At 39.0% G+C, this 26,015-nt stretch overlaps 1 protein-coding gene across 1 annotated transcript; it reads right to left on the reverse strand.

Annotated features, from left to right (window-relative positions):
• Positions 1-3,892: 3,892 nt before the first annotated feature.
• On the reverse strand, positions 3,893-25,481 carry NTS (neurotensin). Its single transcript, XM_042466577.1, has 4 exons — positions 25,121-25,481; positions 17,604-17,665; positions 9,516-9,740; positions 3,893-5,265 (listed from the first exon to the last, which is right to left on the reverse strand). The coding sequence occupies exons 1-4, from the start codon at positions 25,197-25,199 to the stop codon at positions 5,119-5,121; spliced, it is 513 nt and encodes a 170-aa protein (XP_042322511.1). The 5' UTR covers positions 25,200-25,481; the 3' UTR covers positions 3,893-5,118.
• Between the last annotated feature and the right edge of the window lie 534 nt (positions 25,482-26,015).

Below are 26,015 nucleotides of genomic sequence, written 5' to 3' on the forward strand. Positions count from 1 at the left end.
GTAGACTTGCAACTGAGGAAGTAGGCCAGGTCTACAAAAGACTGTGCTACAGTTAGTGTCAAAGGTGCTACAAAATCTATTTGCATACTGTTTTCCCCAAAACAGTTATGATATTCAAGATATAAAATGTATGATCATTTACTAGTTCAATGCTTTCCAAACCCTAGGTAATCCTTTCATAAGGTCTTTGATTTCATTGGTACAGTAATTCAACTTCTTGAGCATCCAGCGTGCGCTTTCTCCCAGTGACAGGGAAGAGAAAACATGCTTTCTCCAGCTTACTCATCACTCTATTTCTCACAAAAGAAAATGATAAAATGTGTGTGCACATGCATGCTCTCTCTCACACACATACACACTCATTTGCCGTTCATGCAGTTTTTCTCTGTCCTCACTGAAGAGTGAGGGATAAGTGCCCTACATGGCCAACCAAACACCTGGGGGAGGTAATTCATCAAATTTGTGGGTTTGGATTGACCACATTCAGTTTCCTCCTTTGTGTGAAATAAACATAGCAACAAGTACAGTGAGAAAATAAATAAACCCCAGTTGCTGGGTTCCAGGTGCATAAATACATAGCAAAACTCAAAGGAGCTCAGCTGAAAGAAACATGAGTCTTTACAACCTTTCCACCATCTCCTTTCACCTCTCAGAACAGAAAAAGGCAAATACAAAAATCCAAGGAGTCATTTCCACTATGATTTAAAGTGAATTGCCGATTGGTTTATATGACTGTCATTCCCATTTGAAACCAGTTCCAGTCCTAATTTGGTTGATTTCTGTCATGATAAAGTGAAGGAAATACAAAAACCCTGGTTTTTCCAGACACTAGTTTTCTAGTGATTCTTTTGGAAAGAATCGATTCCGGAGCATGTTCAAAAAGAGCCCTGGTGGCGCAGTGGTTAAATGCCTGTACTGCAGCCACTCACACAAAACCATAAGGCTACGAGTTCAGTACCAGTGAAAGGGCTCAAGCTTAACTCAGGCTTCCATCCTTCCGAGGTCACTAAAATGAGTACCAAGCTTGTTGGGGGCAATTAGCTTACAGTTGTAAACCATTTAGACACTGTTAGTTCAGTATGAAGTGGTATATAAATGAAGCTGTTTGTTTTTTGTTTTTGACAGATCTGAATCGCATCATTCTGGAGGAGGGGGACTAATGGCAGAGGGGTGTTTTGGGTAGATCCTCTATCAGTGTTGCCTTTGTGCTTGTGGTGTGACATATGGGTAAATGGCTTTTTTAAAAAAATAAATAAATAAATTTGATATAAGATTTGATTCATTGATTTTTGCAACTACTTGCAATCAGTGAGGCAAGCAGTTGCAAAACCAATTAATCAAATCTTCTATCAAATATATATATATATATATATATATATATATATATATATACACACACATACATATATAGTTCTCAAGCTGGGCTTCCTGGGATGCTGCTTACGTCACTGATGACACACAGATGATTAACATGCATTTTGAAGTGGTGCAAACTAGTGGGGGTGCCAAAAAGAAGTGATTACCAGGGGATAATGAAAAGATCTGCTTTCATAATGGGAATGGCGGACCTCTTGGAATCCATTTACCAACACGGAGCAAAAGCAAATCCCAAACCGGTTTAAATGTAAGTAGGAATAAGCCCCAGGAGAAAGGGGCCCTGTGCAAATGCATGCTCCCTCAGGATTACCACAGCATTGCTCCTGGAAAATACTCCCTCTCTTTGTCTTATACTCAGAAAGACAGCCAGGATAATGCATCCTCACCTGGACAATCACACCCACAATTGTTCAGATTTCCTATTCAGAAGAGGCAAAAATCTATCATGCCAGATTTGGGAATATTTAAGGAGGAAAGGTAGGAAGAGGAAGTGAAAGGAGCGATCAACAAGGTCATACAGAGAAGAATTAGGGGGTGCTGGTGGTGTGCTTCTGCACAATGAATTGCACAATATAGAGGGCTGTCAATGCAAATGTCTCCCAAGGCTGACAAGAAGCCAGCCAGAAAATATGTCTGATATGCAGCCAGTGGAGTGAAAGTTGGTAGGACTTTCTTAATAGTGCCAAAATATTACCAGTATGGCAGAGGTACAAAAGGAGTGAGGAATTATTGCACACCAAAACATATGCCTCAAATAAACTAATGCAGTCAGAACAAATTTAAATAGTTCTTTTTATCACAGAAAGGAAATGTGCTGGCAAAGGCACAACAGGAATGAATACCAATGATGTCTCGTGTTTTATGTGCATTATGTGAAGAGAAAGATTAAATATTGTAACACAGTATACTGTAAGGCACAGTTTGTGTAACTTTCACTCCACTTGGATTTGCCAGCTCTTAACAGCCTTCTTTCCCATTATCAAAAAGCATGCTAATATTTAACTTTGCTACCATTATTATTCTGCATTGTTTCACATCGTTCTTCCTCACTATTATTGGTTTTGTTTCTGTACCAGAAAAGTAAATACAATGAGTCTGAGACAGATTCAGCTTTAGGCACTTACATCTCACCTAGAAGAAACAAATGTTCCCTCTCCAGCTGCACACCCACACATAAAACACAGAGAACCAGAGGGCTAACTCTATTACATGGGGTGGGATGTGATAAAGTAAGAGTCGTGAAATTTAAGACACTTTCAAAAATAACTTCTCTAATGTTTAGGGACACCTCTCCCTTCCCTACTTTATTTAGCAGCCTTACCTAGTGCTATAGCTCTATAGAATGTTTGTGTTCCCAGAAATTATATACCACATATACTCGACTCTAAGCTGACCCTGTGTATGTCAAGGGTAGGTTTGGGGGCCTAAATTATGAATTTTGATATGAGCCATGGATAAGTTGAGGGTAAAATTTAGGGACATGTAACAAAGGATCTAAAGGATGAAGCAAAAATAAAAATAAACGCTAAAGAACTTATAAAATTCCAGCAGGCAGAACTTTTTGTGCTCACCTTAAAGGCTGTATAGATGATGAGGGGAACGATGGTAAATGGTGGCTGTGTGATGTGTGAGGAAGTGCAAGTGGTGCAAGTGGGGCTAAGAAAATGTGCTGCTGTCAAAAGGATGTAGAGGCAAAGCAACGAAAATGATGACTTAGGGGGGATACAGATGGGCGGTTTCATGCCTCCCATTGTTGCCCCTCATTGGTGCTGCGCCAGCCTCACAGTGCAGCACTGACATGCTCCCTAAAAAGGAGCCACTCTAGGCAGCTTCTTTTCAGTCATGTCATCATGGTGCTCACGTGCCATGATGATGACACTTCCAGTGAGTGCTGTTTGGGTGCTCAGACACCCACATGTCATCACCATGCACCTCGTGTGGATGGAGGCATGGCAAGATGGTGCATGGGTCCCAAAACAAGGGCTGGGCATGTATGCACGCCCAGTCCTATGGAGCCCTAATTTTGGCCCCAGACTGGTGCAAAACACCAGTCTGTACTGGGCCCATGTTAGCAGTGATTACAGCTTTTAACTATAATGTGATAATTGTGCCCTATTTTAACCCAGAAAAGCTGTCAAACGTACACAAATGTCTTATTCAAATCCTTCCAAGCCTTATTCATCTCAGGTTTCCTTTGAGGGAAAGCACCAAAAAGCTGCCACTGCTATCATTTTCCTGCCCAGGCATTCAAAAAGGTCAGAAGTCGTTCCACAGCAGAGAGAGTAGAGGGTGTCAGAGGCCTGTTACAGACTGCCAAAATAAAGCTGTTTCGGGTCTCTTTGGAGGTATGCTGTTTAAATTATGCATGCATCCTAAGAATCCGGAAGCTGCACCAAAGCTGCACTCCAGTGCTTAGGAATGGAATGTGGCTTTGGCACAACCTCCGAACGCTTAGGACCCATGCATCATTTAAATAGCATACCTCCAAAGAGATCTGAAGCAGCTTTATTTTGGCAGTCTGTAACAGGCCAGTGTTACTTTTAGGTTCCCACAGGATGATGATGATGGAGGAGAAGGATAGTAGTTGTGGAGATCTGCATCCCTTGTTGGATTCTGGAGGGAGTCCTTTCAGGACAAATTGTAATTATTTAAAAAACTGAGAAACTGTTGAAATTAACATATTTATAATGTGTAATGTAACAAATTGCTTTTCTGGAGTGAACAACAATAATGATAATGACCTAGCTCCCATTTTGAATAAAGGGAAATGCAACTGGTAATGTTCCAAATCCTTAAATTGCCTGATTGATAAGAAAGATCTATTAAAGGTCATATTTTTACTGTATTTTTATTTTATTTTAAGTTTCCTTTGTGTTCAATTCATTTCAATGAAATTAAGTTTAAGTTACTTAAGTTACTGCTTTAAAGCATATAAATACTGGGGGGGGATCTAGAGCAGACTCTTTGTGTTTTTGGAGGGGCTTCAGACCTTCCCAGCAGCCTGCCCCTCCTGCACAGTGTCTAAAAATAGTAGAAACTCCATTGACATCAATGGAAGGTATGTTATTACTTGTCTTAAAGCCAATGGTAATTTTGTGTAACAAACAGGTGCAGGGTTGACCTCCCCACCCCAGTACAGTGGGCTCAATCTAGATCACATCCCAAGATATTAACATGGTTAAAAATACAGTCACTTGAACCTGCATACTACACACTTTAAAACAGTATGTAATTCAGGCCTTGAGCTGAATCCACAGATAAATGGATTTTGAGTGTTAAGGATTTTAAAATGCAGGTTGTATAGTAATTTATGGGAATAATTCAACATCATGAATACTAAAAGGCTTTTCACTGCCATTTACTTGCTTACCAACTCTAGATAATTCATCACACTTTGAATTATGAAACAACCTTGAATGTTTTGCACAAGCATGTATTTATATTTCCTGAAGTCTCTGCAGCATAGAGTGAGCATTCTTGCCAATTCTTTAAAATTCTCATTGGTGTACAATGCATAATGCTTAGAAACTAGATTTATTTGTAAATGTATTAGTCCAGTTAATTTAAAGTAGGAATAAAAACACAATCAGGAAACAACAGTGGCAAAAAAAGAAGACACAATTATGCTATCATCTTGATCACGATTCATAATATATTTTCCACACAAATAAGATTTAAGGTTGAAATTAGGTAACCATAAAGCACAGTTACTCAAAACTAAACACTACTTTAATTGCTGGGTCAGTAATATGAATTCCTCTTCAGTATGTATGGTCGTCGGGCTTTGTTAACATGTACCTGCCGTTTCAGAATGTAAGGTGTTTTTCTCTTCATCAGATCTTTATCTTGGCTTGAATTATCTGGGTCATAAATATCTTGCTGAAATAACTGGTGATGAGAAGAAAAGAATATGGAGTCACTGCCTACATATGGAATAACATTTGGTAAGGAGAGCTAACTAAAACCTTTGCTAAGCACCTAAGCTTAGTTAAAATTATATGATAAGAAAAAAAATCAATAGATATACAATAGTTACATTCTGTAAACAATAGAACAGTCAACCTGATTCAGGCACAGCTAATGCGCATGTTGAAGCATGCTTCAATTTATATATACTGTTGAGAGTCATTACAGCTTAGCATCAAAATATTATATATTTTAACATGGTACTTTGGGGGGAAATGAAGACATAATAACATCCTTTCTCCCACTTCAAATAAAAATGTTATTTCCTCCCAGCGTAGCACATTGTTTACTCATTGGTAGTAGTTGTTTTTATTGAGTAAGAACTGAAATGGTGCCATATGAATTGCCAAAATGCCTTTCACATGGGAAACATAGACTTCAGTCCCTTCTGGTTTCACAAATTGGTATTTTTGATGTTACGTTATGCTGAGGGGTCAAAGGAGGCAATTAACTATGGGCAGGTGGTGATTAGGGGAACCTAGAAGGCTCAAGAGCGACAAAAACAGATTGGGAACCACATTTTTCACACCACTGTGTGTGTATTTGTGTGTATACTGTAGAATTTTCTAAGGCAAGGAATACTCAGAGATGGTTTTGCCAGTTCTCAGAGATGGTTTTGCCAGCCTACAACACTTTGTGTTCATTTGTGGTCTCCCATCCAAGTACTAACCAGATCTAGCTTCAGATGGGATCTGGTGCTTTGGGGGTATTTAGGTTATGCCCACTATAATACACTGCATCTATAGTGTATTATCAATAAATATGGTGAGATAGTGAAAGATTTCCTGGACCTTGGCTCAGTTATTAATCAAAATTGAGACGGCAGTCAAGAAATCAGAAGACTAGGACCAGGAAAGCAGCTACTGTATAAGGGAAATAGATAAGATCATCAAGTATAATGATGTATCATTGAATACCAAAGTCAGGATTGTCCATGCCACTGAATTTTCAATTTGTATGTATGGCTGTGAAAGCTGGACAGTGAAGAAAACTGGCTAAGAGAGTTAGCTCATTTGAAATGTGGTGCTGGAGGAGATTTCTGCAGTTACCATGGACTGCTGAAAAGACAAATAAATGAGTCCTAGTATAAATTCTTCTCTGGAAGATGAGATGACAAAACTGAGGATGTCATGCTTTGGACATATCATGAGAGGACATGACCCACTAGAAAAGACAATAATACTAGGGAATAATAGAAGGCAGTAGGAAAAGAAGAAACAATGAAGCCACAGGTTTGGGGCTGTTACTGACAAAGTGACTTGGGAGTCCATCATTCATGGGGTCACCATAAGTCAAGGTAGACAACAAACAACAGCAATATTGTATTATATTTGCTATGTTCCAGTTTAAACAAAGTTTAAAGTCAAGACTGGATTATCAATGGTGCAATTGGCACAAATGCTCCATGATCCTAGTTGCTGGAGCATCTGTGCTTCTGGTAGCAGCACACACATACATACACAAGCTTCTTGTACTGTGATGCTGTCAAGACAGAAATACTCCTGGAAGGAGGAAGTATAGATCTAGCACTTGACACCCACCTCGGCCACAGAAGGAATAAGAAAGGTAGAGTGTGCAGTTCAAGTCACTACCTCTGACATTCTGGCCCTCGGGTACACCACCTTGGATATAGGCTCTGGCTTCAAAGGGACCTACTCTTCATCTAGCAGCACCGCTAGGCTGCAACAGCATGAAGCTGGTACGCCAACAGCTGAGCTTACTCATCAATCCAAAGAGAGAGGCAAAAGAACCCTAGGCAATTTAATCAATTCCTACTCAAAGGTCTGATCTTTGTTAATACCCCAAATGATCCAGGAATCCTGGAAATCATCTTCTCTCACATCAACCCACCCATTCCCTAAAATTATAAGGGTAGACCTTCCTTTTGCCACAACTAAAGTGGAGACAGTTTATGTGAAGAGAACCAGACTCTTTTTAGTGGGTCTGCTGATATGTTGGATACCTTGCCCTTTAAATTATAGGTAACAGAATTTTACAAACATTGTTTAAAACAGAGACTGCAGTCAAGAAATCAGAAGAAGACTAGAAATGGTAAGGGCAGTGATCAAAGAACTAGAAAGATCCTAAAGAGCAAAGACATACAACTGAGCACCAACGTTAGAATTATCCAATTCATGGCATTCCCCATCATCATGTACAGATGTGTGAGTATTCAGTGAACAAAGCAGATAAGAAGAAAACCAACTCATTTGAGATATGGTGGTGGAAAAAATTGTCAAGGGTATTGTGAATGGGAAAGAAGACAAACAAATGGGTCCTAGAACGGATCAAGACTGAACTCTTCTTGGAAGCCAAAATGATCAGACTGAGGCTGTTGTACTTTGGCCACATCATAAAAAGGTATGAGTCACTGGAAAAGACAATAATACTAAGAAAGGTAGAAGGTAGTAGAAAGAGAGAAAGACAGCACACCAGATGGATAGACTCAATCAGGGATGTCATGATCCTAAATTTGCAAGATCTGAGCAGAGCAGTGGAGAACAGGTGGTCTTGGAGAATTGACTTGAGTAGAGGACAGATAACACACCAACAACAAAAGAATTTTATGCCAGCACTTTTACCTGTTAAACCTATTCTGTTGTTGTTGGTTTTTTGTTTTTTTTTTAAAAAAAACACCCCAGATCTTTTTGTATTTTTTAAACCTCTTATTTTGATTTATATTATTTTATTCAGTGAATATCCTGAAATTGTATTGCTTTTTTCACCCTGTTTCAAGCTGTTGTGCATGATGTATTCGCAATGGAACAGCAGAATAAAATTTTCTTATAAATATTCTATGTGTGAACACATAAATAGCCTGCAAAACTTAAGGATATGCTTTCTTTCTACCATTACTTTACATATTCTGCTGTAGCTCAGTACAGAATCTGAAGCTTCAGACTCAAATTATGGATGCTAGCCCCACCTATTAAGAGGGATTCAGCAGCTATGACAGCTTTTTCTCCTTAACAGATTTTATTAAAAAAGACAGAAGAAGAGAATGTGAAATATAGGTTGCAAGTACAACACATAATCCTCATGACAAGAGGCAGGCAATTGTGAAGAGGCCAGAAGTCATTTTTAACATGCATATTGGCTGGGGAGTTATACTCATGTGTCTGAAACCAGCAGGAGTGACAACATATCACTTCCAGCTTCATTCGCAGCTTATTCACAGATAATTTGGGAGGGGAGTGTTTTGGAAGGGCCTTAGTGTTTTGAGGAAATAAAACTGCTATGTTTTGAAGCAGTTTTGAGTCATCTGGGGCTTTGGGGGCTAATTTTGTAAAAGAAAAAAATATTCTAGGAGCTTGTAAGAGATTCAAGGGGCTTGAAAGAGTCATAAAATTGAACTACGCTGGCTACACATGGCCTATGAGCTACATTGTCTCTACCCTTGCTTTAGACTACACCCTCTTAAACAATTCCATGAATGAAGCACAGCAATTGCTCAATAAATTCTTTGTCTTTGGCCCATTAAGGCAAAATAATTTTAAAATAAAAATAATAAATTCATCAAAGATATTTTTAAAAATAAGTTATGGTGTCCATTACCGTAACTTTTAATTCCATATTTTGGCCTGATACAGACAGGCCAAAATAAAGCTGCTTCGAGTCACTTTGGAGGTATGCTGTTTAAATGATACATGTGTCTTAAGAGTCCAGAAGCCACACCAAAGCCACACTCCAGTCCTAAGGACTGGAGCGCAGCTTTGGTGCAGCTTCCAGATTCTTAGGACACATGCATCATTGAAACACCATACCTCCAAAGAGACTCGAAGCAGCTTTATTTTGGCCTGTCCATATAGAGCCATTGTTAACTATAACCTAACAGAGCCAACACACAATAGAAATGGGTGGATTTGTATACTGCATGGATGAAAATGCACCTATATAATAATATAAACAATGTTAGCACAAAAGTAGAGTATTCAGGAGCCTTTCACACTACACAGTTATTGCATATGATACTATTTTTTACTGCAATTGAATTCTGGCATTTTAGTTCAGCAAGGTACAAGAGCTCACTGGCTAAAAACTATAAATAGCCCCCCCCTAAACTGCAACACTGAAGACTGTCTAAGATATTGCCATGGTGGTTAGAAAAGAACCATAGTGCAATTATTGTATAGTGTGAAAGGCCCCCAAATACCTTAACATCTTGGTTTTACCTCCCAATGTTGAAAAGTTCTGCTGCGACAGACTTTTTGAAGCTGGTATAGTGTCAACATGGCTTCCAAAGTGAAACCGTCAAAAGTAGCAGGAAGTGGTCGCCTTGTCATGAGGTCATCTTCTTCTGTGTCACCTGCTGTCTCTTCTTGGTTATTTAAGTTACTAATAAGTTCACAAATATTTAGAAGAGTCATTTTCCACTGAGGAAGCTTTGCCTTATCTACCTGAAAGATTCAAAATGCATAGTTAGTGTGTAAAGGTCTTTCATGTATCAATAGATAGCGCCACTGAAATAATACAAATAAAATGACAGGCGAGATTGCTCTCATGCATTTTATCAGCTATATTTATTTTGTAAATGATGATAACACTGAACCATTTAAACAATTTACTTTATAAAATCAAGTTTTACAAAAGAAACCTGATGATTCTGATGATGCAGCTATGGAACAATGAGCTCCAAAACTACAGCCAGACAAGTGAATTCGATATACTATAAGCAAAACAACTGAACTGTGGCTGTTGAGAAGTTAAATTGCATGTAGATTTACTTGAGAGGGTAACTTGAAATGTACTGGGTAAGACTTGGCACAGGGAAAGATAAAAGATCACCATGATGGAGGTCTAAGCAGTTAGATGAGATTAAAAAGTCTTGTGGTCTATCTTCCAACCAAATGAGCTTCCAACTAAAAATCTAATCTCTGTTTCTGATCACTCTGCAGTTTTACTCTGATAATTTTTTGGTGTTCTTTTCCCATTTCATACCTTTTGTGCTTCAAGCCAAGTACCTATCATGAGAAGATTTGGCCCACTAGAAAAACAATAATGCTTTATAAGATAGAAGGCGGTAGAAAAAGAGGAATCAAGGCCATGTCTGCAAGCCCTGAGGATGGCTGTTGATATTGTGTCTTCGAGGTCTCTCATTCATAGGGTTGCCATAGGTCAAAGTCAACTTGATGGCAGTTAACAACAGCAATAAAAATACTGATTGGGAAAATCTACAGAACAGGATTTCCACCTTCCACAGTTGTTAAAGATAAAACTTAGCTTCATGATGATATGATCCTCTAAGTTGAGACCACGTGGTATTAGGCTCTTAAGTCAATATTTTAAAAATGTCAAAAATGTCTGAAGGAGAAGGCACTTCAACTTTTTAAAAAAAGAAATTGACAAATCAGAAAAGCTGTGATATTCAGAGTTAAAATGCCTGTCAACTGCTTGCTCTAGTTTCTTTGTCAGGATTGAAGACTTATGGTTGCTGAAGCATGGATGCAGGCTTGTGGTTGTTTTGCATACACACAGTATATGATATCCTGTATGTTTTCATTCAATCACATTAATAGCATTGCAGGAGCAGCAGTTGATGTGTTGTTTAGTACGTCCTGCCAACTATACTGTACTCCTCAAAGTGACAGTCTGTTTAAGCATTTGTAGGTGACACAACACTTTGAATCTTAATGGTGTGTTCCTGGATTGATGACTGATGTTTTTAGGATAGTTTTTATCAGTGGTCTCTATAGATTTGGTGGCTGGAGGATAGCTTTAACTATATGCTTGTTTATGGTTCTAGGTAAATGTTCATAATTAATGAGCAATAGAGAGAAATCTATGGTGGTTGGGAAATGTTGGATGGAAATCTAAAACAAAACGAATGTGTTGTTGGTTGTATTGGACTGGTCTTTTTGTATATACACACACATATACACACACCCTAGATGAGTTGATATATATGGATAATGAATACGAAGCAGTTGCAAATGTATAACTCTTGGTTACACATTTGTAAGAGCCCAATATGATTGTACCCATTGCAATCATTTTACTTTGTAAGCTACCTTGAGTCCAAATCTTGCACTCACCTAGCCTATTCCCAGTTAGAAACATCATACTTCTCTATTCTTGCCCAGAACAGTTTGCAAACTGTCCATCAGAACACTTTAGCTGGATGTGAAAGAGAGAATTGTTCTACCACTCCTTTCATTTGAATTCTTATTTTACTAACAATAATAACTGTAAGATTGCCGTTCTTAAAAACTTTAAAGATATCTCCACTTTCTGTCATAACTAGTATCCACATATCTTCACTGGGTGACAAATGTTTTTAAGGATCAGATTGCACTCAGGTTTATAAAATTCCAACAGAATAAAATTAGAGCAAGGCTATCATTGGACTCATGGTCTCTTCTGAATGCAGAACAGGGCCAGTGCCATCCTTAGGCCAACTAGGCATCCACCTAGGGCACAGATTTCAGAGGTGCACAGTACTGACATTTGAAGAGCACAAAATTTACAGAGGCATGCTCAATGAGATAGTTTCATCCTATTTTAATGTTCTGTCTTTTGTATGTTTTTAGCTATATTGTGTTTTTAAATTGTGAGCCACCTCAAGCGAGCCACCTCAAGTCCCAATTTTGGTAAGAAAAGTAGATGACAAACAAACAACAATAACAACAACAATATGCCTGAAACTGAAACTTTTAAGAGACTAACACTTAAACAAAATTGGAGCATTGCAAAATTCTTTCTCCCTGCTGGTGCAGGATTGTGGGAGTTCAGTGCATTTTAAATAATTTTTGTCATGTTTTGAGATTCTTTGAGAGAGAAAAAACTTTATTTGTGGAAAAAATGGCTTTGCATAAAACCAACATTTTATGGCCAGAAAGTATAGTTCATATAAAATATACTGTTTTCTGAGGAAATGTGTTGAAATGTGTTCAAAGAAAAGTTTTGTAAAAAGTACCAAGGTGTGAAAAATCTTACAGCACTCAATTTGTTCAACTGGGAAAGGAGATTGTTGAAGTGCTGACACATACTTTATCACAGAGGATAAGAAAGCTTGTGAGTATTCTCAAATTCTTTAGTGTTGGAACATAAACAAGAGCTTAAATTTGAAACACCAGTTGCTAAAGGATGTATCTCTCACAAAATTGCTATGTGGGAGAGAAAACAAGTTAATGATTAGTTTCTCAATGTCTAATTTAAATCCTTGTTTCTTGGGACAACAAATGGGTAAATGATTTTAATCTTCCACCTGCCACACAAACCTATCCAGATTTCCCACCCCACTTCTACAGTCATTCTTTTTCCCACCCCTTACCTTTATTCCCACACATTTGTATCAGTTGCTGCCATGCTTTTCAGGGGAACAAGAAGCTTTGCAAATATTCCTGCTCAGTCTCTTACAACTCCCTAAATTTAGCTATAGTTGTGGAATGATAAATTCTGAAGTGCATTTGTAGTCCATCATGGTAGGCCTCATGACAGAGTCCCTAAAATAATATTTTAAAAATGCAGAAAATGGTCTCGCTCAATTTCAACAAATCATTTCCAGCAAATTTCCGGCAGATTTCAACAAATCATTTCACCTTTTCCAGGAGCAGATCTTTTGTCAAACTAGTGGATCTTATTTGTCCATTCAAGATCAATCTGCCACAACTCACTTTGAATTACCACAGAGATATGTCATAACAATATATTACTGCTGGAAAAAGTGAGATCTCTGCCAGTACTGTGGGGATTCTTGCTATGCTCAGAGGAAATGTCAAAGCCTCATGTGGATGACAGATGACATCATCATTTCTTAAAGAGGTCTCAGACCGGATAATTTCTGCAGTGTGTTTTGGATCTTTCAGTTTTTATTTGTTTGCATTTTTCCAGTAATATCCACTTTGGGGCTTTTAGATTATGGTTGCTAGCTGACCATTTCTGGTGAAATAAGCCAAAATAGTCAACTTTTAACATTCATTGGTTAGGAAATAGAGATCTCTTAATATTTGAATGTGATCCTATCAGAAATTCATATTGTATAGATTTAGGACTGAAGAGTAGATTTAAGCCTTCTAATTTTTTAAAAAAATTAAATTAGGCTTCTATTAAAATGTCTGCTATCCAATTCCACAGTGGTAGGAAAATGATCACTTGCTAGATGAAATGTGCTGTGCTTTACAAAGTTGAAAAGCTAAGGTCTTTTTCAAAGGAATAGGCAAACAAAACTCAATGAAATGTTAAGCAGTTATCAAAAACCTTCACTGGGATAGTGAAGAGTTTCACTTTGATGTTAAGAAGCTTACCTTCTCTATATCCTAAAATGTTAATAGTATTCCTGAGGTAAGCACTGAAGATGAAACTAACCAGGCGCATAAAGGCTGAAGATCAGTAATTAACGTGTGAGCTCCTGCTCTAAGTAAGAAAAATGATCACATTATAACAGCAAAGGATGACAACTGATTGAATCAAGAACACCTTCTATTCAGCTTAGTTGTTCCCCAGATGAAATCCAACCAATGTAATTAGCCAAAGCATTTTTCACTTGAATTTTTCAGTAGTTTCCTCTCCTTATACAAGGCACGCAGATTGACAAAACATAGCCAAGCCCATCCACAGTGTTAGCACGAGGCAGCTACATTTTTCAGGAAAAAGAGAAGTAATAAATTAAAAGAATAATTAGAAGTAGGTACACTAAACAGATCACTGAAGGGGTGAGAGATGGGAATGTTCAAAGAGTTTTGTAACTGGACAAACTCTGAAGTCTGCAATGTGAAGAATGCATGTAAAAATATTTGATTCTGCATAGATGAAAAGCCTAAATACTCTAAAGGCACCAATTTCCATCTGATCTTGGAAGCTAAGCAGGGTCAGCCATGGTTAGTACAGAGATGGAAAAACACCACTGAATATCAGGTGCTGTAGCCTATATTTCAGAGGAAAGGACTGTCAAAATTGCCTGTAAGTATTCCTTCCCTAAGAAAACCCTATGAAATTCACCATGAATAAACAAATTTTCCATCTCTATGTATATGTGTCCATGCCTTCAAATCACCTATCAATTGATTTCAACATTTGGGGGTGAATTTCAACATTTGGGGCTACCTCATGTAGAAAAAAGGCAACTGGGAGTGGGGCTAGTAGAGGTGTGTATAATTATGCAGAATCAGGTAGAGTTGATATCAAAGGCAGTATGTTTTTGCATATCAAGTGCTAGCATTGCAATATAGTAGGTGCAGTTGCACTCCTGCTCTGATGGTGGGATTCCCATAATCAACTGATTGACTAATGTATGAACAGAATGTCTTTGGATGTGATCCAACAAGAATCTTTATATGTTCTTAAAATATGGGGGGGGGGGGGAATCCTGCCAACAATTTGTTTTGTTGTTTTTCATTTCCCTAGGACATGCCTAGGACTTCATTACCTCGGATTAGTTCACAGAATACTAACAAGACTATTTTTGTCTGTTGTTGTCTTTATTATTATTTTTAAAAATGCTACTCAGTGTCAATTAGATCTTTTGATCATCAGTTCTCATCTCTGCTTATGAGATACACAAGCTCAAACTTTTCGCTTCCTTTTATGGTGTCTGTTCACCACCACCCCCATCAATTTTGACAGCTAAAAAATATCAGTGCAGTCACTTAGAAGTTATTTGCTTCACTTCATGACACACATTTTCTCAGTCAGGACTGAAACTGTGAATTGACTTTCTGAGACTTTCACCATCTTCTCCAACAAGGATTGCTTCAAAGGGACCTTCAAAATATCAGTCCAAAGAGGCTGACATGATAAAAGTGCAACAGAATTCTCTATCTTCTACATTACACCTCTTAAAAGTTGACTTCTGTGCAAATGGGCTTTCAAAATATGTCACCCTATTGGTGGAGAGATATGGGAGAATACATCTCCCTGACCTTATGGTCTGGGGAGAAGACTTTGCTGGCCTCTCATTGGAAGAGACCAGCAGTTTAAAAATAAACGGCATGCTCCACAATCCGTTAACAAGCGAGTGGGTGGGGTTAACCTGTTTAAGGCTCACGTGCTCATATTCCAGTCACTTGCCTTAAATGCTGTCCCACCCTCCCACCTCAACTGCAGTGTGAGATTAACTCTGGTCACTTCAGGGCCAGGTAGGAATTTTCTACCCTTTCCAAGGGTTTTTTGTCTACCCTACACTGTTTGTTGGGGACCTGGACAACTGGCTTGGGTTGTGGTCATAAATAGGTTTCATGCATAGGCGGGGGGAGATAGAGGTTTCAGTGAACACCTCGGCACCCTCCTAAATAGTGAAGGTAGGTCTCTGGAACTGAGGTTTATGTCTGGTGACTAAACACAAAGGAAAAGAGACTTGCCTTGGAGCTGGCCTGAGATTTAAACCCTCACTTAAGCCTTGCGAGTTAAATGGGGGAGTCTTGGGTTGGCCTTCTGGATGCGGGCCGGCCGGGGAGCAACCCACTTCTGTATTGCCTTTGGGGTTCAGGTGTTTTCGCCCTTTGGAACCTCGGGAATTGGTCTTGGAGCAGACCATCCGCCAGCTATTCCCACACGAGGTTCTCCCCCCTGGTTTTGCAGTTCTTGAAGAAATAAAGGCCTGTTACAGACTGCCAAAATAAAGCTGCTTAGGGTCTCTTTGGAAGTATGCTGTTTAAATGATGCATGCATCCTAAGAATCCGGAAGCTGCACCAAAGCTGCACTCCAGTGCATAGGAATGGAGTGTGGCTCTGGCACGACCTCCGGACTCTTAGGACCCATGCATCATTTAAACAGCATACCTCCAAAGAGGCCCAAAGCAGCTTTATTTTGGCAGTCTGTAACAGGCCATTGTTAAATAAGTTGAGTTAAATAAAGTTGCCCATTTTATAACCCAGTTCTTTATGTCTGGTCTTGTTATTCAGTTAGTTGGTCAGCAAAACGCTTTCTGAATTTTCCTGTGGTCATTGGAAAAAGAAAAATCTCAGAAATGTCTACAGGGGGAAGCTGAGAAATTTCAATTCTTGTTAAAAGGATGACACAAAAGAGCCCTGCTTGAGGTCCTGAAGCTTACACACCCCACAGTATTTTACAATATAAGCGGTGATTTAAAGAAACATCTGAAGTGGAAGTTGTATTCAAAAGATATGTTCCTGAGCAGAGGTGTTCTGAGGAGGTATCCTGAGGAGGTTGTTGTTACACTGGGCCTCATATTTTGTTAGCTGATTTTTCTTCCAACCCACTAACCAAAATGGACACTAGCTGCCACAGGACAGATGTCAAGTTTGAGACATGGTTCAGTTCCAGCTTCTGGAAGTAAGAATGACATTCTGGCAGAGGTGTGTTGTCATACCAACTAACCTTTAAGCTGAATGTTGTGATGTATGGAGAATGGGGAACACTATCCAGAAAATGGGTACTTGATGCCTTCCTATATAAATGTGTAAAGAGTACAACTGCTAGTATAACTAAAAGGATTCTGGTCCTAGTCTGATAGAGGGGGATCACAGGCTATGATAATATGAATTTCAAGTGCTGACCAAATAAATTTTCTTTATAAATGATAGTATTGACTATAACTTGCTATACCTTAAAAGAAATTCATTATTTTCTTTCCTCTTTCATGTGGCCAATTGTGTTTCAATGATCCTAATTTTAGTCTGTACAATAAGTTCTTCAGAGCAAAGTATTAAACAGTTGCTTATATTTCAAAAGTCACAAATGAAGGAAATATTTAGGTAACTATTTTGGTGACCTGCCTGTCATAGCATGTGTTCTGCATTTTGATATGTCACCTGTACGATGCTGAGGCTGTAAATCTTAGTCAGATGTAAAGAATACCACATTTCCAAATTAAGGGGCCAATTTCCAAATTAAATTATAAATTTCCAAATTAATTCACTGATTTTGTACTGATGGGAGTAATTTTTCCCCCTCTTATTCAGATGCTCATCAAGTTTACCTTGGATAAAGCTAAGTTCCCAGTTTTCCTGCTGTAATGTGCAAATTCATCCCAAAATAGCTTCTGATACTGTGATGTGACATAAGGTCAATTTAGTTTTCATCAGGTTTATTCTGACTATAACTATCTTCCACTAATAAATTTACATCATAATTCCACACTTACTGTTAAACAAATGTAACAAGAATAGAGATTAACTTCCACCCAATTCATCCTATGCATTCCCCCCACCAGTATTTAAACTAGAAAACAACTCTTACCCACCTTGAAACAAATGTTTAAGTTTCTAATGGATTATTACTGAATACTGAAAGTCTATATTTGCAGTGAGAATGTATGCATTTTGTGACTAAAGGGGGTGGAGAGGGAGGAAAAAAGCATTACCTTTGATGTATACATATTGGTCAATAAATCAGCTTCTAAGGCTTTCATTTCCTCTTCTGAATCTGCAAGTTAATCAGAAACATATGTTTACTATTTCATTGTAAATCACTAGCATTTGGGTTTCAGCATGTAGGATTTAGGATTATCCTTTAAAGGGATTTTAGGGTTAAGCACTGGCTAAAATAAATGCCTAGCAAGTGTTTTGTTCTTTAATATATGCTCCTTGATTTATACAGTCTCTCTGGGAAAAGGCAGTTTAGTCATGAAAGCCGCTTATTATTGGTCAAAGGCAGCATTTTAAGGCTCGATCACCAACATGGAAGGCAAGAAGGCAATCTCTGACTTTGTGGAATGGGATTAGGTTTTATGCTTTAATTATTTTACATTTGTAGGGAATATTCTGAATGTATAAAGTGTGAAAGGGCAGCTCTTGCCTATCCACCGGTAAAAAGAGGTCCATGTTGACATTTTAGACATCCTTTCAGTGGAGACCTTTGTGAAAAATGCTGCTATTCAACAGTAAAAATGTGGAGAAAGAAACAGAGGAATTATATATAAATCTGAAGTTACTTTTTACCAGTAATGAGTAAAATGAAAAGAGATTTACACTTTCAGTAGGTCAGTGGTTTCTTCAAATAGGTGCTCCACAGTTGTTAACATCTTAGTAAGTCTTCAAGTATTTTTCCCAAAGGAAGAATTTGTCCGGCAGTATACATGACAATAAAAAATAAAAAATGATCTTGCAGAAGAAATTTGATGTTTTCATGCATCCATTCCACCACATCTAAATTCTGAGGTCTCAAGAAGCTAAGGCTAGTTGTAATTAAGTCTTCATTCTGATTTATGCTTGTTGAGAATAAATTCTGCTGAAAACCATTGTTACTTCTAAATAGAAATACACAGAATAAAGCTCCTTATCCCATTAAATACCATGAGTTGAATGCATTCATACTTAGAGTAGGCTCACTGAAATAATTACGACATAAATTGGTCATGATTTCATGACACCATTAATTTCAGTGGAGATAAATATGACTCATCCTGGACACAAAACAAGGGGATTTAACCTAGTTGCAAAGAACTTGTCCTGTTGGTTTGAATGGGTTCAAATAGCAACTCTCTTCATTTGGATTGGGGCCAAAATGTGCAAACATATATGAGGATACTTAATGTAATTTGAAAAATAAAATGTTGGTTTAGGATAATAAACATTTACAAAATGAACAATATGCTGATTCTTTAAAGACGTAGCCATATTAGCCTGGAAAATCAGTATGCAAAGGAATCTGGTAGCACCTTTGGGACTAACTGAAAGAAAGCAGCTGGTAGCCCAAGCTTTCATAGACATGAGCCTATTTCCTCAGATGCCTAGGGTCCACCCTATGCATCTGAGGATGTAGGCTCAGGTCTACCAAAGCTCATGCTGCTAGCTTCTTTCTTTCAATTGCACACAAAGGTGCTATCAGTTCCTTTTGCATGCTAATATGCTGATTATGAGGAGTTTCCCATATTCACAACCAAGACAATATTGTCTCTAATTCTTATTTGTGGGACTATGATGTAAATTATTTGCAGCATATAGATAAAAATAAAGAAAAAAAACAAGGAAATGGTAGGGCCACTATGTGGAGAAGATGGCAAATGCTAACAAGGACAGAGAAAAGGCAGAACTACTCAACACCTTCCTTGCCTCAGTCTTCTCACAAAAGCAAAATGGTATTCAAATTGAGGAAAATGGAGCGGATGACACAAAATGGGAAATGCAGAACAGAATAAGTGAAGAGGTAGAACAGGAATGCCTGGTTAATCTATATGAATTTAATTCTCCGTGACCAGATGTATCCAAGGGCATGAAAAGTTCTGGCAAATGTAATCTCAGAGCCATTGGCAATAATCTTTGAGAACTCCTGGATAACAGGAAAAGTACCAGCAGATTGGAGGAGGGCAAACGTTGTTCCCATCTTCAAAAAGGGGAAAAACAGAATCTCAACAATTATCACCCAGTTAAGTTTGACATCAATACCAGGAAAGATTCTAGAGCAGATCATTAAACAAAGAGTGCACATTTAGAAGGGAATGCCATAATCACAAAAAGTCAACATGGGTTTCAAAGAAACAAGTCACATCAGACTAATCTGATCTGTTTCTTTCCTTTTCTTTCTTTCTTTCTTTTTTGATAAAATTACCAGCTTGATAAATGAAGGGAGTGCTGTAGGCATAGCATATCTTGATTTTAGTAAGACCTTTGACAAGGTCCCCCATGACATTCTTGCAAACAAGTTAGTAAAATGTGAACTAGACAATTCAACTGTTAAATGGATTAGTAACTGATTGACCAGCTGAACCCAAAGGGTGCTCAGCAGTGGTTCCTCTTCATTTTGGAGAGAAGTGATAAGTGGGGTCCCACAGGGGTCTGTCCTGGGCCCAGTACTATTCAACATCTTTATCAATAACTTGGATGAAAGAATAGGGGGCATGCTTACCAGATTTGCAAATGACACCAAATTAGAAGGAACAGCTAATGCCCCAGAGGACAGGATCAAAATTCAAAATGATCGTAATAGATTAGAAAGCTGGGCCAAAGCTAACAAAATAAATTTCAAAATGGAGAAATATAAGGTACTGCACTTACAGCAAAACAAATAAAAATTAAATGCATAGATACAAGATGGGGGAACACCTGATTTAATGAGACTGCATGTGAAAGAGATGTAGGAATCTTGAAAATGAGTTGACAGTGTGATGCGGCAGCTAAAAAGGCCAACATGATTATAGGCTGCATCAATAGAAGTATAGTGTCTAGATCAAGTCAAGTAATAGTGCCACTTTATTCTGCTTTGGTCAGGCCCCTCCTGGAATATTGTGTCCACTTCTGGGCACCACAATTCAAAAAGGATGTTGAGAAACTGGAGCGTGTCCAAAGAAGGGCGACTGAAATAGTGAAATGTCTGGAAACCATGCCATATGAGGAGTGACTTAGGGAGTTCAGTATGTTTAGCCTGGAGAAGAGAAGGTTAAAAGGTGATATGATAGCCCTGTTTCACTATCTGAAGGGATGTCATATTGGGGATAGAGCAAGTTTGTTTTCTGCTGCTCCAGAAAAACACAGAACAATGGATGCAAGCTACAGGAAAAGAGACTCCACCTCAACATTAATAAGAACATCCTGACAGTAAGGGCTGTTCGACAGTGAAACACACTCTCTCAGAGTGGTAGGGCTCCTTCTTCGGAGGTCTTTAAACAGAGGCTGGATGGCCATCTGTTGAGGGTGCTTTGACTGTGTGTAGCTGCATAGCAGAGGGTCAGGCTGGATGGCCCTTGTGGTTTCTTCCAACTCTATGATTCTATGTATATACAATTATTGTCTTGCCAAAATGTCTACACCAGCGTTTTTTATTGTTAACAAAACCAGATTAATTGTAGGTGTAAGAATAGCAAGAAAAATAGTCCTTGCTCAAAATATTTTGAGGATATTAATTTCTAGCAAAGCTATGCAATGTTGTTGTTGTTGATGTTGTTACACCATTGATGTATGTGGCACTTTCCATTATTTGTACCAAATCATAGAAACTAAAATTGTGGAAATGGGTTCCATTGCGGCTTTTGTGTGTGTGTGAGCTTATGCACACATGTAATTATCCATAAATACAGGTACATGGGATTAAAAACATCTTAGCTATATGTATCTGTTTGTAAAGGCAAGTAAGATCCAACAACAGTACTTCAGACCATATGGATGTCACCATTTGGTGAACAATGTACAATACTAAAATATAGGAAATAGGAAAAGTTACGGAAAGGTTTACCTGGGCAGACTGCAACGATGAATGATAAATAGATAAATAAATGGATTGAGAATACATGAAAGCACATGAAAACATGCTCACAGCAATGCTACAAATAACAAAAAAAGGCTACATTTTGGAACTGCCTATGTATTCTGTAATGCTGAACATCCTGTTAATTGTGAAAAAATAATTATGTTTAGGAATATTATAACTATCTTCAACCTTCCCATTCTTGTACATCATTCCCTGTGATTTACAGAAAGGAAAGCTTGTCCCTGTCATATTTTATTTCAATTCACTTACTGTTCAGTTCTACCTACAGTTATATATCTAAGAGACTATATTCATAACTTAATGAATTTAGTGGGAAATCTTCAGTGTTCCTTGGACTTTCCATAGAAAGCAAAAGGTATGATTTAAGTGAATTTAAACTCTTTTCCAAGTTCCACTAACATGTACTTAATCTCATCTTTGAACCAATAGACTTTAAAAGAATGCATGATTTCTAGGTTTTACTCAGGATAATCAGGATTTTAAAATAACAGTGTTCTAGTATTTTTGAACAAGCATGTCTTCAACTTTAGAACATCAGTGCCTTTCCTATTTCCAAAACCAAAAGGCTATGCCAGTGGACGAAAGTGTCGTTTTAACAGGAATCAAATGCTATTCTTTATGCAACTCATTTAAAGTTTTAACATTACAATAATTAAAAATAAAATGTGAATATAAATGTATTTCCAACAGTCACATGAAATAGTTTACATCCAAGTAATGATCTTGATTTTTCTGGTGTCCAAATAGGTGAAATTGCTCAGCAGCCTGTATAACAATTGTTTATTTTTAAAAAAACTTTTTTTCACCCCAGGTAATGGTATTTAATTTTTGAAAGTTAGATATAATCCTAAATATAATTTGGAAATAAACTTCATCAGCTACATCTTAGAACAGAATTTGATAAATCCCACTGGATTAAAAGGGACTTGAGTATTTGTCATGTAACTGTGCTGTATGTTTCCTTTTGTCCACACTCTCTTCCTTAGTATTTAAGACACAAGCATTTAGATGTCACATTACATGCACATTTTGGTTTTGAATCATGCACTATACAGTTTTGAGCTGGACATGGGAATGCTGAATCTGAACCATGGAGCTTTTTCTCTAAATTCCCCCTTGAAATATTTCTGAACATTAATAAATTGCTCTAGAACTCATGGAAAGCTGTCACACTGTAGTTTAATATTTCTGTGTATAATAAGACATACTATCAAATCTGTATTTTGTTTTTACAGTATAGAAAGTACAAAATTGTTTTCTTCCTGTTAAAAATATGTTTTTAGACCAACTAAGAGATTCAGCATGATAAGGTGGACTAAAACTTCTGAAGATCAAGGTCTGAAATCCTCAGGCATAGAAACCCAGTGGAGAATTGTGGGCAAGTTACATTCTCTCATCCTAAGAGGAAGGCAATGACAAATTCCCCTGAATAAATCTGGGCAAGAAAATCCCATGATAAGATTGCCATAAATCAGAGTTGACTTGAAAGGATATGAAAACAACAGCAACAAGGAAAACTAATATCAGTTATAAAAACTTGTTTTTAGGAGGAGGGGTTGATTAAATATAAGGCAAATACCCTTATTTTCTCTTTTTTCCAGATAATTGTTCCTATATTAATTCAAACCATTATTTCCCTATGCACTCTCAGAATAACTGTTCTTTCACATGAAAGAAAAAACACCAGTGGATGTCAGCTCTGGATAGATGGACAGCTTGCTCTTTCAGTAAACCTTGTGTAAAGTTTGAGATAAGAAAATCTCTTAGCTTTGCATTCTTCTCCATCTTTAACAATCAAGGACACAACAGATAGTTTGTATGTATCAATTCTCCAAACAATCTCTAAAGCAGATTTCTATTATTACACCATTGTACCAAAAGGGAAGTAACTTGCTAAATAAACCTATAGCTCGGATGAGCCTCAAAGTATGCTTCCCATTTTCAAAATTGCATCTATTGCTAGACTCATAGGATATTTCGTCATAGGGTATGTCTGTCAGTGAACTGATGTCAGTCTGCAAGCTAATAACTGTCATGGGAAGTTTTCGGGGGGGGGGGGGGACAGAATCAATGGACATAAATATGGTACTGGTCCCTGACACATTACCGGGAAAACCCTGCCAGTCCTCCACATCAGACAGCTTAAGAAGCACAGATCTAACAGACAGATGGGTAGATCTTTGGGTGATTTGCTGTTGATTTGCAAAGATTTCTGATCCCTAATAAGTTAACAAAAGCAAGTATAGTTTTAAAACACTCACTATTGCCATGGACGATGTTATGCCTGTAAGCTTCAGCTTTTCTCAGCTGAAATATGAGTATATATTAGTGTGGTCATTTGAGTGTTGGACTATGACTCTAGAGTCCAGAATCTGAATCCCCACTGAGCCATGAAACCCACTGGGTGACTTTGGGTAAGTCACACTCTCTCAGCCTCAGAGGAAGGCAGTGCCAAACCCCATCTGAAGAAACCTGCCAAGAAAGCCCTGTGATGGGTTCACTTCAGGTTGCCACTTGCAGTTCGTGCCCACTGAATTTCCTTCAAAAGTTATGATTCTGTGATTACTTTGCCCAGCCCTATAATGACCTGTCTTAAGATAGTCCATAGTATCTGTTTTGACATATTGACCCATCCTAATTATTCATTTGCTTTGGTCCATCTGGCAGTGGGATGGACTACATGCCCCTTGGAGTCCCTTCCACCTCCATGAGCCTCCCTTCCCTTTGCCCAAACTCTTGTTCTTCCTTGATGGAGATACTACAGCAGGCTACCTGTTTCCATACAGTGGACCAACATTGTATTCAAAAAATAAATGGCCGATGGGTAGTAGGCATTTCCAAAGAATCTCATGCACATGGCTGCATAGTTTCTCCAAACTTGTGAGGTTTTTTATTTTAAAAAAAACGTTTTAACAGTTCTAAATGTAGTTTCTTTGAAGAAGTTTCCAAAGCAACCCACTTTTCTTAGGGGCTCCTGACTCTTGGCACTGACCCTCTTGCAGGGAAGAACCTCCTCCTTTCTCTCAGTGGTGCCATCGCTAGCATTGCCATGACCTACTTCATCTTCCAGCTTGCCAAGCTCCTGAGAATCAGCCCCTCTTAGGGTGCAACTACACGGTAGAAATAATGCAGGCTTGACAATGCTGAAACAGCCCCCATCCTATGAATGAAATGGGATCTGCAGTTTGACAAGGTCATAGAATCATAGGCTCATAGAGTTGGAAGAGACCCCAAGGGCCATCCAGTCCAACCCCTGCCATGCAGGAACTCACAATCAAAGCAAACAGATGGCCATCCAGTTTCTGTTTAAAAGCCCCTTAAGACTGCTTAAACAGCCACCATTCTATGAACGCATTGGGATCTGCAGTTTGACAAGGTCTTTAGCCTTCTGCAGGCTTGACACCGCTTAAAGAGCCCCCATCCTGTGGATGGAGTGGGATCTGCAGTTTGACGAGGTCTTTAGCCTTCTCTGCCCAAGAAGGCTTGGTGCCTCGCACAACTACAGATCCCAAGATGCACTATCTCTAGCAGTGGTCCCCAAGACTGTGGTCCCCTTTTAAAGAACTCCAGACTGTTGGTTGGGGCTTCTGGGAGCTGAAGTTCAAAGCCTCTTAAAGGTGCAACTGGTGCAACTGGACCCCAAGAGAGGGAGAAGGGAAGCCCAGAGCCGCTTACCTGAGCAGAGGCTCCAGGAGGCGAAGGCGAGCAGCATCGCGCACGCCAGCTGCATCTTCAGCATCCTCCTCGCTGCCATCCGGACTCTCTCTCTTTCTCTCTGGCTCGCTCCCTCTAAAAAGTAAAGTCCATGCAACAAGGGACCAGCCGTGGCTCAGCCAGAGAGATCAGGGAGAGAGATGGGGCTGAGAGAAGAGAGCAAAGAGGGAGAGATCGGGCACCGCTTTGCCTCTGGACCATAAAGGGAGCCCTGGACCATCCCCGACGTATATAAGGGAGCGGGGGACTGATGTCACGGACGCCAGGCAGCCCTGGCTTTGGAGGCAACGCCTGATGATGGCCCTCCTCCTTCTCCCCCTGCACCCTCCTCTTCACTTTCATCGGAGGGACACTGACGCCATGCAGGAATGTTTCGTCCCTGCTTTGCGCTTCTTGACGCAAAGACCAAGAGAAAGGGGGGAGAGGGATTGGGGGGGCTCAGTGACAAAACCCAGTCAGGGGGGTGCCTCCAAGGGAAGGGGGATTGGCATCAGGCCCTTGCCCTCTCTGCAGGAGTTGCATCTTTCCCGGTGGGGCCATGTGCTGGGTTCAAATCTAGGTGTGAATATACGAGAGTATGTATTTGCCTATGCCCCATTAGAAAAGTGTCTACTATATCCACACTGGAGAGATAACCCAGTTTGGTCCAGCTTTAATTGCCCCGTCTGAAGGCTATGGAATTCTGGGAGTTGGAGTTTGTTGTGGGGTCCAGACTGGAGCTCTGGGCCCACAACAAACTCCAACTCCCATAATTCCATAGCCTTCCATAGCCTTCAGCCAGGGCAGTTAAAGCTGGACCAAACCAGGTTATCTCTCAGTGTGGATGCAGCCTTGGAAAGCAACTAAGTAATAGCAA

Source organism: Sceloporus undulatus, chromosome 5, assembly GCF_019175285.1.
Source record: "Sceloporus undulatus isolate JIND9_A2432 ecotype Alabama chromosome 5, SceUnd_v1.1, whole genome shotgun sequence".
In the NCBI taxonomy this organism is placed as follows: domain Eukaryota; kingdom Metazoa; phylum Chordata; class Lepidosauria; order Squamata; family Phrynosomatidae; genus Sceloporus; species Sceloporus undulatus.